This window comes from Heptranchias perlo, chromosome 19, assembly GCF_035084215.1.
Source record: "Heptranchias perlo isolate sHepPer1 chromosome 19, sHepPer1.hap1, whole genome shotgun sequence".
Taxonomy (NCBI): Eukaryota; Metazoa; Chordata; class Chondrichthyes; order Hexanchiformes; family Hexanchidae; genus Heptranchias; species Heptranchias perlo.
This window is the reverse complement of record NC_090343.1, coordinates 27,640,321-27,656,388: the sequence shown is the minus strand read 5'-3', so window position 1 is coordinate 27,656,388 and position 16,068 is coordinate 27,640,321. Positions and strand designations below refer to the sequence as shown.

General features: G+C 39.5%; 1 protein-coding gene across 1 annotated transcript; it reads right to left on the bottom strand.

Moving 5' to 3' along the window:
• Window positions 1-2,590: 2,590 nt before the first annotated feature.
• On the bottom strand, window positions 2,591-15,367 carry ttpal (tocopherol (alpha) transfer protein-like). Its single transcript, XM_068000811.1, has 5 exons — window positions 15,290-15,367; window positions 12,358-12,835; window positions 10,630-10,823; window positions 5,087-5,197; window positions 2,591-3,536 (listed from the first exon to the last, which is right to left on the bottom strand). The coding sequence occupies exons 2-5, from the start codon at window positions 12,824-12,826 to the stop codon at window positions 3,258-3,260; spliced, it is 1,053 nt and encodes a 350-aa protein (XP_067856912.1). The 5' UTR covers window positions 12,827-12,835; window positions 15,290-15,367; the 3' UTR covers window positions 2,591-3,257.
• Window positions 15,368-16,068: the final 701 nt, after the last annotated feature.

Sequence of the window (16,068 nt, the reverse complement as noted above, 5' to 3'; positions counted from 1 at the left end):
AAATACAGTAACTCCTCATTAGAACATTATGATACAACACTTAGTTCATGGCTCTCTCAGCAATTGAGAAACATCAAAACATTTTAGGACATGCTTTTGGTAGAACTCCCCAAACAGGAGCAATCAATGGACTTTACAATAAAATACTGAAAAGTAGCTGAATGAAGTCGAGTTGAATCCCAGTCAGTCTCTGACGATTCCTCAGTTAATACTGTTTACTTTTGCAGCTGCTTTTTTCATTTTAAGTTAAGTGTCTATGATATTGACAATATTAGTGGAACTGGAACTTGTATCTAAATTTCTTACAAATGTTACATCCCTGTGCTGGCTAGCTATGGTCGTCACTCTTTGATCCTAATTATTTTTCTTCAGCAAATGCTGCTGTTTAAAAAGAGGGAAGAATCAGAAATGTAACATTTTGACCTGGTTTATATCTTGTCATATTTCAATGCATACAATATAATAATGAGAGATGCAATGACAGAAGCTGACTGTACCACTATATTCTAACTTGTTCATATATGTAACATTTACCATAACGTGTAGGTTGTGCAATGTCTGTGTTCTTTTCTTTGGGCTAAAATATATTAAATATACTTCTGAAACTCAGGGGCAAAAGGTACTTCTGTTAAACTACTAAATAATGAAAAAAAATACATGTAACTTCATTCAAAAACTTATCATTCCTTATTAACCCAATTCACTCTATAAAAAAAAGTATACTACTTATACTATATATTGCTAAAGCGTATTGTGGCACTGTTTGCTCAACAAGCTCTAGACATCTCCAGGCCTGACTAGACAATACTAAATATACTGAGCAGCCAGATCAAGATGGATGTGATAGCTATGCAGAAGTCTACTTTTTAATAATTTTATTCAACAATACTTCCCTAATACCTTGAGATATAGTAGCAAGATACACTAGAAAGTTTTTTGTACTCATTTATCTTGAGAGCAGTTGATAACAATGCAGGTGCAAGAAGGATTACATGCTGCTGAATTTATCTTTTTAATCTTATCCTGAAATGCTTCAGAATTAAATAAAAATTGTTAGGTTATTGCAGATTGAGTATAATAATTCTTCTTCAATAAGACTCTGTTAACCTTTGTATACTGTTTACAGTATACTTCAGGTGGAAAACTGTTAGTAAATACTGTTCTTCCCCTCATCCTTTTAAGATGTGGAGATGCCGGTGATGGACTGGGGTTGACAATTGTAAACAATTTTACAACACCAAGTTATAGTCCAACAATTTTATTTTAAAATTCACAAGCTTTCGGAGGCTTCCTCCTTCCTCGGGTGAATGTCAAGAAATCCTCGAACCTCTCGCATTTATAAATCACAGAACAATACCTGTTGATTACAGATAGTCTTTTCAACTGCCCGTTGCCAAGGCAACCAAAGTGTTCAGACAGATAGGTGTTACCTACAGGGCCACCGAATATACAAACGGCCAGAACAAAAAAAGAGGCAGAAACATAGAAACATCCGGAAGGAAAAGACAGCAATTGACCCGTTATATTAAAAATAGATAACTTTTGTTCGCTGGTGGGGTTACGTGTAGCGTGACATGAACCCAAGATCCCGATTGAGGCCGTCCTCATGGGTGCGGAACTTGGCTATCAATTTCTGCTCGACGATTTTGCGTTGTCGTGCGTCTCGAAGGCCGCCTTGGAGTACGCTTACCCGAAGGTCGGTGGCTGAATGTCCTTGACTGCTGAAGTGTTCCCCGACTGGGAGGGAACCCTCCTGTCTGGCGATTGTTGCGCGGTGTCCGTTCATCCATTGTCACAGCGTCTGCAAGGTCTCGCCAATGTACCATGCTTTGGGGCATCCTTTCCTGCAACGTATGAGGTAGACAACGTTGGCCGAGTCACAGGAGTATGAACCATGCACCTGGTGGGTGGTGTCCTCTCGTGTGATGGTGGTATCTGTGTCGATGATCTGGCATGTCTTGCAGAGGTTACCGTGGCAGGTACATTGCCCCGAAGCATGGTACATTGGCGAGACCTTGCAGACGCTGTGACAATGGATGAACGGACACCGCGCAACAATCGCCAGACAGGAGGGTTCCCTCCCAGTCGGGGAACACTTCAGCAGTCAAGGACATTCAGCCACCGACCTTCGGGTAAGCGTACTCCAAGGCGGCCTTCGAGACGCACGACAACGCAAAATCGTCGAGCAGAAATTGATAGCCAAGTTCCGCACCCATGAGGATAGCCTCAACCGGGATCTTGGGTTCATGTCACGCTACACGTAACCCCACCAGCGAACAAAAGTTATCTATTTTTAATATAACGGGTCAATTGCTGTCTTTTCCTTCCGGATGTTTCTATGTTTCTGCCTCTCTCTCTCTTTTTTTTTGTTCTGGCCGTTTGTATATTCGGTGGCCCTGTAGGTAACACCTATCTGTCTGAACACTTTGGTTGCCTTGGCAACGGGCAGTTGAAAAGACTATCTGTAATCAACAGGTATTGTTCTGTGATTTATAAATGCGAGAGGTTCGAGGATTTCTTGACATTCACCTGAGGAAGGAGGAAGCCTCCGAAAGCTTGTGAATTTTAAAATAAAATTGTTGGACTATAACTTGGTGTTGTAAAATTGTTTACAACTGTCATCCTTTTAAGACCCACAGCAACATTTCAGTATCAAAATGTGTAGTTACTGAGTGAATCCTTTGAATTATAACATTGTCTCTGGCTCCATATATTTTTCTGTAATCTGCAGTTCCAGATTGTGATAATTGCAGATACTGGATGATGGAAATTATGCGACTATTTTATCAATGCTCAAAAAGTTTAATTTGAGACCAGTATCATCAGTTAAAAATCAGGCCCTAATCTCTCCATATGGTTGAGAAATAGCTAGCTTCCAAACCAGAAATTCCTGTTTGAGGTGTTACCAATGCCAGGTCAATAATATGGCAGCAGACAGATCAGGACTGCTCAAATTTGTGCGTTAATTTTTTTTTTGACAGTCTAACAGCTGAGGTTTTGTATAAACAGGTTATCAAAAACGTTAAGACTATCAAAAACAACATTTAATGTAGAAATTGAAGAGGGTTGGGTCTGTCTGCCACCATCTTTAAAATTGCTGCTGATAGATCAAGAATGTTATAATGTATTGAATTTCTGTAAATAGGAAAGTCTCTTCAATGTCTAAAATATCAAGGGGATCACACTGTTCATTTTGAATAAACACCCCAGCACCACAAAAAAAATCCTTCATGGAAAGTGTCAAACAATGGGTCTTATTAATAACAGTAATACAGCTGTGACCTCACTCCTCTAAAGGAATCATCGCACTGTTGGCCCGATTGATCGTTTTCCCCGACTGCTAACTGCTTAAGTGAATCATCCGTCGGTGAATGTGCCTGACAAAACTCTGCTACAAATTCCTCCTCAAATGCCAGCAAAGACTCAGCCCAGGCCGTTGTATTGAGTTTTCCCATTGTACCTCCATACTCTTGAGGAAGGGTGTCAGGTGGAATATCCTTGTGAAGTGAGCTTAGATCTGAACCATGAAGAACAAACTAAAAAGGAGGGAAAATATATTCAGATCTTTAGCATCAATAAAAATGACTGTAATATCAATGTTAAACATTTGTGCAGTGCATTTTTAAATTGGTTAAATTCACTTCTGTAACACAAAAGTTTTTGGAAATGTAAGCCAGACAATAGGAATAACCTTCCAGAAAAAAATACATATATTCCACACCGAGTGGAGAGATCTGAAATACACTGCCAAAATAAATACCACCTTTTAAAATGATGGGATTTTCCTCCATCAAATGTATTCTTTTTCTTACTCCATCACCCCAAAAGAGACTTTTGACTTCACTCAGCATTCAAAAAAATGTATGCTTAGTGATGGAGCCATACGAATATGAACAGGCCAACCAAGAAATGACTCAATTTGTCACAAATAAGAATTCAATAGTACAGTGGAGTCTTCTCAAATGAAAGTCCCATTTGCCAATTATGCTTATTTGTTTATTCTGACTATTCTACTTTTCCCATTTTCAGCACTCAAGCAGACCTAGACATAGGCAGGGAGTGGAGCACATGGGCTGGCTATCCAATTCATTTAAATGACCTGCAAGTCATTAGAAAATGATTTGTGCAGTAATATCTTCATTTAAACAGGTTATTTTAGTATTTAAGTGGGCTTCACCATACTTGTTAGCTGGTACCATTACAGAATAAGCTGTAAGTTTATAATCACTGACCTAGTGACCAGGACTCCTCTCATGTCTTTCCAATGGAATAATTGATCAAATTACTAACAATACTAAACCATGGAATGAAGGGCATGGGGGTCTATGCTCATTTCAACCCCGTGTGTGACAGAATGAAGGGCATGTGTCAATGCTCATGTCAACCTCCCATGTGACAAGTGTACACTCTGAGTAAGAATGTCTGTCAGTGACAGGATTTAGTGTAGATGAGACACATCACCAAAGAATATCTGGGGAGAATGGGTAGAAGGGTTAACCTGTGCGACTTTCATACACCTCTTGCAATTCAGTTATAGAGCAAACTTGACAAGTTACAGTTTGCCTCCTTTATCGGAAATGAAGATGAACCCAAGGCTCTTCAAAGACTGCTCTAAGGTGGCAGAGATTGACATAGCTGTTCACTGCCTTCTCTAACTTCCAGACAGCTTGGAAGTACAACATGGTACTGGAAAGTCCATTGCAAAAGAGTGAGGCAACATTACTAGTCATTGCAAAATCCTGCAGTCAGACAATCCAGCCTTAAGTGAATTACAACAAATCTGAATCCAGAGGTGTCTCAATTTACAAAATAACAAATATTTTTTAAAAATACACTACATAAAATGCACAACAACAAAGTGTGTGCTACACTGAATATTTAATAACAGTTTAAAATGTAGTATGGAAGGTTTGGAGCAAAAGTCTAATGGACTTCCAAAACGTGGTAGTACAATTGAAAGCCTCTTAATGAAAGGCAGAGATAAACACAGCGTTCAACAGCTCTACACTTACAATTCTATATTAATATATTGAGGATGCATTAAATTTAACAACCGTGGACCAAGAAAATAATCTAAACTACATACCCTTTCTGTCATCTTCTCCTTTAGAAAAGGTTTTATGATGGCAAAAATACCCTTAAAGATAATGGGCTCGTTGATGACGTTGACTGTTTTTATTCTCATTGGAAATCCATCCTATGGAGGGAATGAATTTATAAAATAGGATAGTATTGGATTTTCTTAAAGCAGGCATGATATACACTAGTTAATAGAAATGGCAATTGAAAACAAACATTTTCTCCAGTAGTGATTCATACATCACATTCAATACTGTCTGCTTGATAGGAATGATTGGATAAAAGGTACTACACATGCAATCCCAAAAATATTATAATACCAGTTGATCTTCCATGGAGTTCACAGACAATATATATATTTTTAAGTATATAAATAGAAGTATAATGTCTGTCTACATTTCCTGCTTTCTATTGCTCACCTGCTGTGCTACATGTCCATTCATTTATAATGGATGGAAAGACATCTTAGATACTCCGCTCCTAATTTATTTCTATACTTACGACCCCGCTTAAACATTTTAAGGTTTTTTGTAGCCTGAGGAAAATCAGTTGAAACTAATGTTAATTTTTGATTGTGATGTTATTATTGGTTAGTTATGCAATTACCAGGGACCAATAAGCAGCAACTAGTTCAGACCTATAACAGATGAAGATTTTTCAGTCATTCTGTTCCCATGGACCAATCGCAGCATTCAAAATCAATGAACAGTGGTTACCATGGAAATGATTGCTCAGTGATTACCAGGAACCAAAAAACCTACAAACTGAAACCTTTGTCTGGCCTGCCTTTACCGTCTTTGGACCAGAGCCCTATTAATCAAGTGCATATCAATCAGATGGACACCTGCTTGCCAGACAGTAAAATAAACAGACTGGTCAGGTGCTTACTGTAGGTCAATGAGTTTTCTATAAAGCAACACTAACATTTGAAAAGCCATATAATCACGTAACAACACTGCTAGAAAGCAATATCAAAAGGTCATATTATTACAAGTGACCAATGAGATTGCTCAAATGGGCCACTTTAAATTACTATAATTATATTTAGAATAATTTGCATTTAGCAGGATAGTTAACATGGTGTGTTAACTTGTATATCATAACACAAAGTTTAAAAGCTGCGTTAAGCCTGTAAATGAGTCAGAGGTCATCTAAAGCATGATGTAAAAAGATAGTGTGAGTAGTACTGCAGCTATGAGTACAGGAATGGCGACATGAGAGGGTAAGCTCATGGTATGTGCAATATGCATTATGTGGGCTACCCTGAATCTACAGAAGAAGCCTGAAGAGAACAGATACATGAAGTGTCAAATAGTTTTAGTTGCTTGGGTAGAGGAAAGGATTGGGTGACCAGATGCAAGGAGAGCAGGAGGAGGGAATGCGAATCACCAGTATAAGAAACCCCTGAGAGTCCTGATTCTATAATATGCACAAATAGTGATACAGGAGTGTAATCAGGAGCAGCACCACAGCACCGTGGAGTGAAGGGTTACCCATGGGAACAAAAGTGAGGCAAGTAGTAATTGTGGGAAATGGACATTCAGGTCTGCAGCTATAACTGTGAGTCCTGAACAATGTGTTGGCTCTTAGGTGTCAGTGTGAAGGACATAATGGAATGGGTTGAAAAACTGGGAAGGAGAACCAGTTGGAACTTATGGTTCATGTTGGAACCAATGACATAGTAAATAGTTGGATGGACTTTAAGGAGGTGGGTACTAGATTAAAGAACAAGAGCTCAAAGACAGTAATCTCAGGACTTCTTTCAGTGGTATATGCTGAGCCAGGTAGACAGACAGCGTTCAGATGGGTCAAAGTGGGGCTTGAGAGATGGTGCAGTAAGAAAAATTTCTGAGAACACTGGGAAAATTCTTTGGTCAGGGGAAGCTCTTCAGATTGGTTAGGTTTTACCTGAAATGAATTGACGATAATGTTTTTGCAGAGAAGGTTCATAGGGGTGGAGGAGAAAATATATCAGACTGTAAACAATGGAAAATGAATGTTGGAACTGTAAAGAATATGGAGGTCTGATGTTATGGAAGAGAAGTAGGATTGATGGACAGCAGTTTGAATGCCAACGATGTTCGAACAAGAAAGTGGGCAGAATATGACCATACGGGAGAGTAACTACTGAACGAAAAACAGCTTAGGTTAGGGAAGGGGGTTTACAAGTACCAGGAGTCTCAAGAATGAAATCAGGAATCTAGAGGTTTATGTTTGGAAGAAAGAACTTGTATTTATATAGTGCCTCACCATGTCCAAAGCACTTTACAATCAATGCATAAATTTTAAAGCGCATTCACTGTTGTTATGTAGGTAAACATGGCAGTGAATTTGTACAAAGCAAGGTCCAATAAATAGCAAATGAATGAATAACCAGATAATCTGTTTTTAGTGATGTTAGTTGAAGGAGGAATGGTGGCTATGACTACTCCTTGCTCTTCTTCGATTGGTGCCAAGGGATCTTTTACATCTACCCGGTCAGGCAGACAGATCCTTAATTTAAACATTTCATCTGAAAGATGGCGCCTCCAGCATTGCAGAACTCCCTCCATACAGCATTAAAGCCCAGATTATGTGCTGAAGTCTGTAGATGGGCTTGAACCCACAACTTTTTGACTCAGAGGCAAAAGTACTACCAACTGAACCATGCTGACACCGGAGGGAGGAAAATCATGATAACATACTTGTCACAGAACTTGAAAAAGTAAGGACTTAGATTGGTGGGGGGGGGGGGATTTATAGTGATGTAAATTGCTCTTTGTAAATAGGAAAAATGAACTGGGAGGGGATGTAGCATTTGAGAATGAGGACATGTCTGAGATACAGAAATCTATATCAAGTGCAGACAAAGTACAACAACGTGGAGCAAAGTAAGTGACAGTAAAAGGAAAAACTAACTACTGCGCTTGATTATGGGCTACCAAGTCAAGGTGGAAGGTTAGACCTGGAACTTTATCGTTAAATAAGGGAATAGTGTCAAAGAATAAACATAATTCTTATGGTCGGCTTAAATTCACCAAGGATAAATTGTGGGGACTATAATGGGAGAAGCAGTTAAATATGCTTCTGGAAATGATACTGAACTGCTATGCCTCAAATGGTTAAGGAATCCACACGTGAGGGAAGACACTAGATCTAATACTATGTAACAACCAGAGGATGATAAAGGAGGTTAATGTAAGAGAGCAGCTTGGAATCACATCCCTATCTCTGTAACCTCCTCCAGCCCTACAATCCTCCTGGATCTCTACGCTCCTCCAATTCTGGCCTCTTGCGAATCCCCAATTTTAATCGCACCACTACTGGCGGCCTTGCCTTCAGCTGCCTAGGCCCAAAGCTCTGGAAATCCCCCCCCCTAAACCTATCTGCTTCTCTCTCCTCCATTAAGACGCTCCTTAAAACCTACCTCTTTGACCAAGGTTTTTGTCACCTGTCCTAATATCTCCTTATGTGGCTCGGTGTCAAATTTTGTTTGATAACGTTCCTGTGAAGTGCCTTGGGATGTTTTGCTATGTTAAAGGCACTATATAAATGCAAATTTTTGTTGTTGAGTTTAAGGTTAGACATGACAGAGAAAGGTGGAGTACAAAAGAGACTTAAAACTTTAGAAGGATAGATTTTGTGTCAATGAGGAGAGAACTAGAGTGGAATGGTTGAACAGATCAGAAGAGAAATGGAATACTTTCAAGAATATACTATTCAGTGTACAAAGTAACCATACTCCACTGGCAAAGAAGTATAGCAGAGGAAGAAGGAAATAGATGTGGGTAACAACTGAAGCAATGGAGGGGTCAAGGTGAGGAATGGAACTTTCTTCAAGTGTCAGTGCACTGTTAGATCATTGGCAGAGATGACTACAATAAGGAATTTAGTGCACAAGGTTTGGAGAAGGATGGGTACAAACCCAATTAATAAATTGAGGCATAAAGATGAGCCTTGGAACTGCATGTCAGGGGCCTGACATGTAGTGAGTAAAACATTAGAGAGCATCCTGGAGGAGGGAATAATGAAGCACTTAGAGAAATGTGGACTGTTTTGAGAGTCAGCATGGGGTGTGGGATAGAGCATGAGTCTGACAAATTATGTCACGGAGGCATTTGGATACTTTGGGGGATTGGGATAACAAGTGACAGATGTTGTTTAATGTGGACCAATGCAAGGTTGTGAGACTGAGGAAGGGGAATAAGCAGTGATAATATAAAATGAATGGTTGTACATTACAGGACAACACAACACGTGGGATTTACAGCTACTGGTGAACTGTTGTTGAAATCATCACCACATTTTACAACAGCAGTAAAAAAAAGACAAACAGGACCTTAGGGTGTATGATGAAAGGGATACAACATGCATCCCAGCAGTAACAATGTGCTTGTATATAGCACTGATTTGGTCTCATCTACAATATTGTGTACAGTTCTGGTCACCATACTACAGTGAGGACATAAGAACATAAAAAATAGGAGCAGGAGTAGGCCAATCGGCTCCTCGAGCCTGCTCCGCCATTTAATAAGATCATGGCTGATCTGAAACCAGATCAGCCATGACATCTTCAACCAGATCTTCCAATTCTTGCACCTGGACATATTATATCACCTAGGTGCAATAAATAGAGCAAAATCAGATGGGAGGGATCACACGCCATAAGGAAGCCTGCCCAATTTTCCATCCATTTATGTTAATAGATGGAAAATCAGACAGGCTCTCTTATAGGTGTGCAATATTCCTCACCCAATTTTCCTACGTTTACAGTGCCCAGGCGATCTAATATGCCAAAATGCAGAAACAGGTAAACCTTCCCCTTTGGCTTTGGAAGTTCAGAGGAGGATAATTAAACTGATAACAGATTGGGCACTTGAGATACAAGGAGATTAAGGAAACTGTGAATGTTTACAGTGGAGAAAAGGTAACTCAGAGGGGAGACTTTATGCTAAGGGATATAAATAAATTGAACCCTAATAAATTGTTCGATATAACTACAAATTGTAATCAGGGGAATTAACTCAAGCTCAGAAAAGAGAAAGTAAATGGACAGTGTAGTTTTAACTCTGGAACAGCCTGTGTGGGAGACAACAGAAGTGAATAGTGCCAGAAAATTTAAGGGAGCTGAATAGAGCAATGGGGAGTGTATCAGAATTACAGTACAGTGTGGTATGTTTTTAAATTTTAAGACTGGCCTGACCATAATAGTCTTTTCCAGTCATGTACATTCCTGTGTTCCTCAGGAATCTCACTAAATGTTGCACTAGTTCATACTATTTGGCTCTCTGATTTGATAGCAAATATTTTTTTAAAAAATTAGGGACAAAATCTTTATAGTAAAAATATATGCAAGACCCAAATTGCTATTGAATTGCAGTGATGAATATTACATCCTCATGATTCCATTTCTTAAAAAAGGTTACATTTGATATGTCATATTGACAGAGAGAGAGAAAGAGAAAAACTATGAAAATCCATGGATGAGGCACTTCAGGATCCATGGTAGCTTTGCCTAATGTTGGAAAAAACATCAAAGCCCTGAAAACAATTGATCTATTCTGTATTTACCTGAAGAATTCCAATGACCTTTTTGGCCATGAATGGACCAAGCTGTGCAGCTTGGGACAAGGTAACTCCACTGTAATCTGCAAGGATGACAATTCCGTTCACCTGATTCTCTTCTGCCTGAACAAGCTTCTCTAATGTTATATAAATGGCACGGATGTTTTCTGTGATGGGATAATCAGCAATCTTCCATCTTCCTAGAACAATACAAAAGAGGCATTGAGCAGTCACCATGAAAACCTTGTACAATATCTGTGTTTAAGTGTCACTGTAAAGTACAATGACTTACACTTAAAAATACAATATCCCTTTGGTTGGCCTACATATAATTTAAGAATCCCAAGATCATGAACATTTCCTCCATTGTCCACAGTAGAGAAAAATGTCTAAATACAAAAACTGGTATCATTATATCTCTATTTTGTATTGCAGTTATGCAGTATATTCACGTATCTACAGCACTATGATTGGTTACCATTCATTTGAATTCAGATAATGGTGATTTTTTTCTAGATTGTGTTCTTTGACATTTTTAACACCTATGAGAAAAAGCCCAGGAGCAAATAATCAGTTCTTCATGTGTGTTATAGAATTCCTTACACGATCCAATGAAGAGATGTATATAAAATGTAGGTATAATGTATATACAGTGTTCTCCACATGTTATTTTACTGTGGCAAGCTCTCACACATCATATTGTCTCCAGGCCCCTTCCTCAATTCAAAAGGACCACACTTCCCTCGATTTCAATCAATTGTTATCACTTAAAAAAAAATTGTGTTTGTTTTATTCATGAAATAGGAAGAATCCTCACTGATGTGTGGGAATTACTGATAGGCCCCAGTTTAATTCCAAGTAAGGATTAAACGCTTTGTTATTCCTTTTCAGTCAGATATTGAAAATGTGTACAGCAGAAAATGCAAAAAGAAACAATGAACAAGAATCCGAGCTTAAAAAAAGGACAGAAATGGAAAGGTATAATTTATAGCCAAGAGGATAGAACTGAACATTCACACAGCAAAAAAGTATAAGGATCAAGTTTCGTTGTACAGTATTTAAAAAAAATAACTTGTTTTCATTGCTCCCAAGGGAACTGCTTCAATAAAACATTTAGTTATTTTAAATCTAAAGTGGTTAAGGCAGCGCACTCTCAATTGCTCTACAAGCATCTGTGATGCCTCCAGGTCAGTAAGGGTAACAGATGTAACAGTAAAACCTTTTATATCTATCCTTGTAAATCACACTGCCTTGGAAAGTGAGTCAAACTGCAAATAGGAAGAAGCACTCAGTTCGCCCACAATAAAAATGGCTGAGTGCTCCTCTGCTTTTAATTATTGTTTTCAAGTAAACAGAAAAGGCGATGTAGAATTATATCAGCTAATCGTCAGCAGAAGTATTGTACTACTGAAGATTCTGCCACCAATGAATGCTGCCTAAGGCATGCTGCTCATCTGTAATTAATAATCCTATAAATTTAATTAAGTAAAAGTTTCATCAATCGGTAGTAGTATCACTAAGTTCTATTCTGGTTCAGTACAAAGATCCTCTCCTTATTTATAGGACTGCAATCAGGCTTTCTATTCCAATCCAATTAGCGAAAGAAATCCTGCCAAAGTACCCCCTGGATTTTTTTAAAATTTAAGAATTGAATAATGATATGGTCTTCAATTGAACATCATCACTCTGCTTCATGTTTTTCAAATAAGTCCTCACTCAGTTCTGTTAATTTACCTGGTCGAATTACCAAGATACATCGACCGAGTGGATCAGGATAAGGCAGAACAGTGAGAAATCCAGAATCTAGCACGTGCTTTATTGCAGATGGCCTCAAATTTGTAAACACCTCAGGCCAAGTCCTTTGGCTTGCATGGTAATTCACTAAAAGCTTCAAAGCCCGGTCATAATCAAACTTGCGTGCTCTGAGAAAACGCAATAAGAAGGAATCGTCCAAACGAGTTTTTAAATTTGGCGCTTCCTTTAAAATCATGTCTCTCAGGGCCTGCACATCCCGGAGTCTCCATTCAGGTTTCTCCTGAAGCTCTTCTTGTGCTTTAGCAATCAGATGTGGACTCAATGTGCAAACATATGTCTGTGCTTTGGGGGAGGCTTGTAACTGAAGCTCTGTTGCCATTGAAGGTGCATCGCCATCGCATGAGGCATTCTCTTCTGCCATCGATGACTTGTTAGATTCTGCCTCCATTATAAAATGCTAGAGGGAAAGAGTAGACAGTCACTACAGTTGTTTTGTTTTTGATATACCTCATTGTACATCTAAACATCACAATGTATTTATCGATAAAAGAAAAATTTCTCACCTAACATTTTGTGGAATAATAGTTACACTTCACTTAATTATTTAAATTTCTAACAAGGACCTCTCAAACTGATTTTCGTAGGTATACTTTCAAAGCATGAATTAAATTGGTTTTATATAGAGCAATTTGTTTGTCAAGTAGCTGCAACAAGTCTCAACTTAGCAACTATTGCGTCTAAGATTTTCACTTAACGTGTAACAATTCTCCCCCAGCTACCACAGGCACCCTGGCTCACAATGATCTGGTAGCATAAGTTGAATCAAAAAGTTACAGAAGTGACTGGACCTTATGCTTTGTTAGGCTAGAAATTTGGTTTGTTTTTACTACAGTATAAGCAAATATGGACATGGCATGTTATACATTACCTGATGTTTATTGTGAAATAATTTCTCTAATACTGCTATTTTGACATGCCAACTTTCTGAAACTGGAAGGCTAACCCTACCCAACTAATTGTAACATTGTGGGTGTTCCACGACTCTTATTTCAATCTTTGCTGAGGCAACAAATAGATCGGTCTAGACTTTCCTACCACAATTATGCGACCAAGGTATGGTCCAAAAGCTCCAGACATGAATGCAACACTTGCCTTGAGCCATTATAAGAACAACTCCATTTTCATCTTCTAATTCATGTGAAGTTATCGTCCTTTAAGGTTTGTAATTTTTGACAGTTTTGAAAGGATGTAAAATGTGTCCATTATTTTCAAATGCGCAGAAAGCATCCTATATAAATCTCTAATATTTCAATTTTGCCACCAAAAGTCTAGCAAAAAAAATGTATCATCTAAAGCAGAATTACAATCTTGATTTCTCATCAGAACCCCATTTAAAAGTAAGTGGACTAAATGAAACCATAGCTGCACGCTCTGGTCCTACTGCAGCTTGACCTTGTTTTATGGACAATGAAAGGTACAGTGGCAGATATGATGGATTTACTATCACACCTGTTACTCATTCCGAGCTAAAGATGGCGTTGAGGGAGTGCTCTTGCTAAACTCTGAAAAAGCCTGTCTGACATCAAAATGTAGATGAGCTAATAATTTCCTCCAACTTAATGTCAATGAAGCCAAAGTCGGTTCCTGCCAGCAGCTACATGCCTCTGGCCTTGACCCCATCAACCTCAGGAAGAGTCAGGAGGTGTGCAACATTGGCTACAGGTTGACCTTGAGCTTAGCTTCCTCCCCACAACTGCTCTCTTACCAAGATCACTTTCTTCCACCTCCACAATGCTCATCTCCACCTCTCCTTCTCTGCTGCCTAAATCCCAGACCATGCCTTCATCACCTCCAAGCTCAACTTCTTGAACAATTTCTTTACCAGCCTCTCTGTCTCAATGTTCAAGCTTCAAATCATCAAAAATTCTGTACCCTGCACTAAGTCCCACACTCTCATCACCCATGTCCTCCCCAAGCTCCCTGTGTCCTAATAAGTTGAATTCAAAGTTCTCTCACTCACTTCCAATTTCTCCGTAGTCTTACCCCACTTTAGTGATCTCCTCCTGCTTCATGTTTCCACACAGGTCCTCTGCTCCTCTAACACCTTGTTTCCTCCCATTGTGAGTGGCCGTTCTGCCACCATACTCCAGTTCTCTGGAAGTTCCATCCACCTTGCCACCCACTTCCCTGCTTTTAAAATCCTCAAAACCCGACTGTTTTCCCATCTTTGGACCTTTAAACTAACCCTTTTTATTTTTCTCTTTTCTCCTGGTTGGTCTCTACTGTTTTACCATTATGGAAAGCTTTTTGAGACTTCTTCCTGCAAATGAGGAAATTCTATAGAATTCTTAAGAATAGGAAATGCATTCAAAAATAGCAAAACTTGATAAATCCAGCGTGGGAGCATCTGGCGCACATACAAATGAGTGTCTGATTTGGGTATAAATCATGAGCTTGTATCTTTAGGCCTCCGATATCTCTGGGAGTACTTGGACAGATTAGGCGATTATGTTTGAGGAGAGGAGCAGCATTAAGACAGGGTATGAGAAATACCTTGTCTGATAAGGGTCAGCCGTTTGCCAATTAATGAATATATTGAATATAATAAATCAGGCCACAACCGGGAAGTGAGTTTGGACTCCTGGACATCTTGCATCACCGATGCTGCATAGCAGGAAGTCTGGCAGCACAGTACATACAATAATAAAACAGGAACTTCCATCTGAATGATACCGTTCAGCCCTGCTATCTGACTCTGGGCTGATAACAGCTCCAACATCTGTAACAGATGAATGCAACAACGTAACAAAGGTGACCGACGCAGCTGGAGAGTCAGCCTGCATTTCCAGGGCTGTTCCCGTGCTTGCGGAAGGGGAAATTACTACAAGTAAAGTGGAAGCGCAACACTAACCTGCCCGGTCCGCGGTGCCGGAGGTGAAGGTCGAAAACTGTCCACAGACTCGGCGGGGGCAGGAACACAGAGAGAGGGGGGGCTGCACTGCACCACTTCGCCTCACCTCCAGCCGCAGCTCCGCGGTCACCAGCGCCGCCAACAGCTCGTCCAGAGCAGCGCACCCTAGGGCAGGAGATGTGCAACATTACCACCCACCAGCCGAGACTGAGAAATCATGCCGTTACCAGCGGTTCAAGTGAGTGGGCGTCAAACCCTCAACATGAAAACCTAATAATGAGGCATGAGGACGTAAAGTACAAAGGTCCAGTCAGGGCTGTCACTGACTGTCTATCTGAAAATATTAGGGGGGGATTTATCATTAGAGTGAAGCAGTTTGCAAACCTATTTAAACAGGAAACGAATTTACTTTTAGATTGAAATGCATGAGAGTTACATTCTAAACCTAAACCAAAGTATCATATCTAACGTGTGACACCGCAAAATTGTATCCCATCTATAGGATAGATATATTTTCTCTTGCATCTTGTAGCTTTAAGTATGTTAATGTATGACAAATATTTTCACAAGTGAGGTTAACAGGAAAGTGCTGACCTTCAGGCTGGTAAGGAGCTAAATTTTGCCATTCATACTTGCAGGGTTGTGCAGATTACCCCAGTGTGCGTTAAGTGCTACAATATTAACGAAGTGATTCCAAGATGGGAGCCTCTATTAACACCATAGCTGCCAATCCTCAATGCATTATAGTGAGGGAAACTTCACTAGCACAAGCCCCAAAC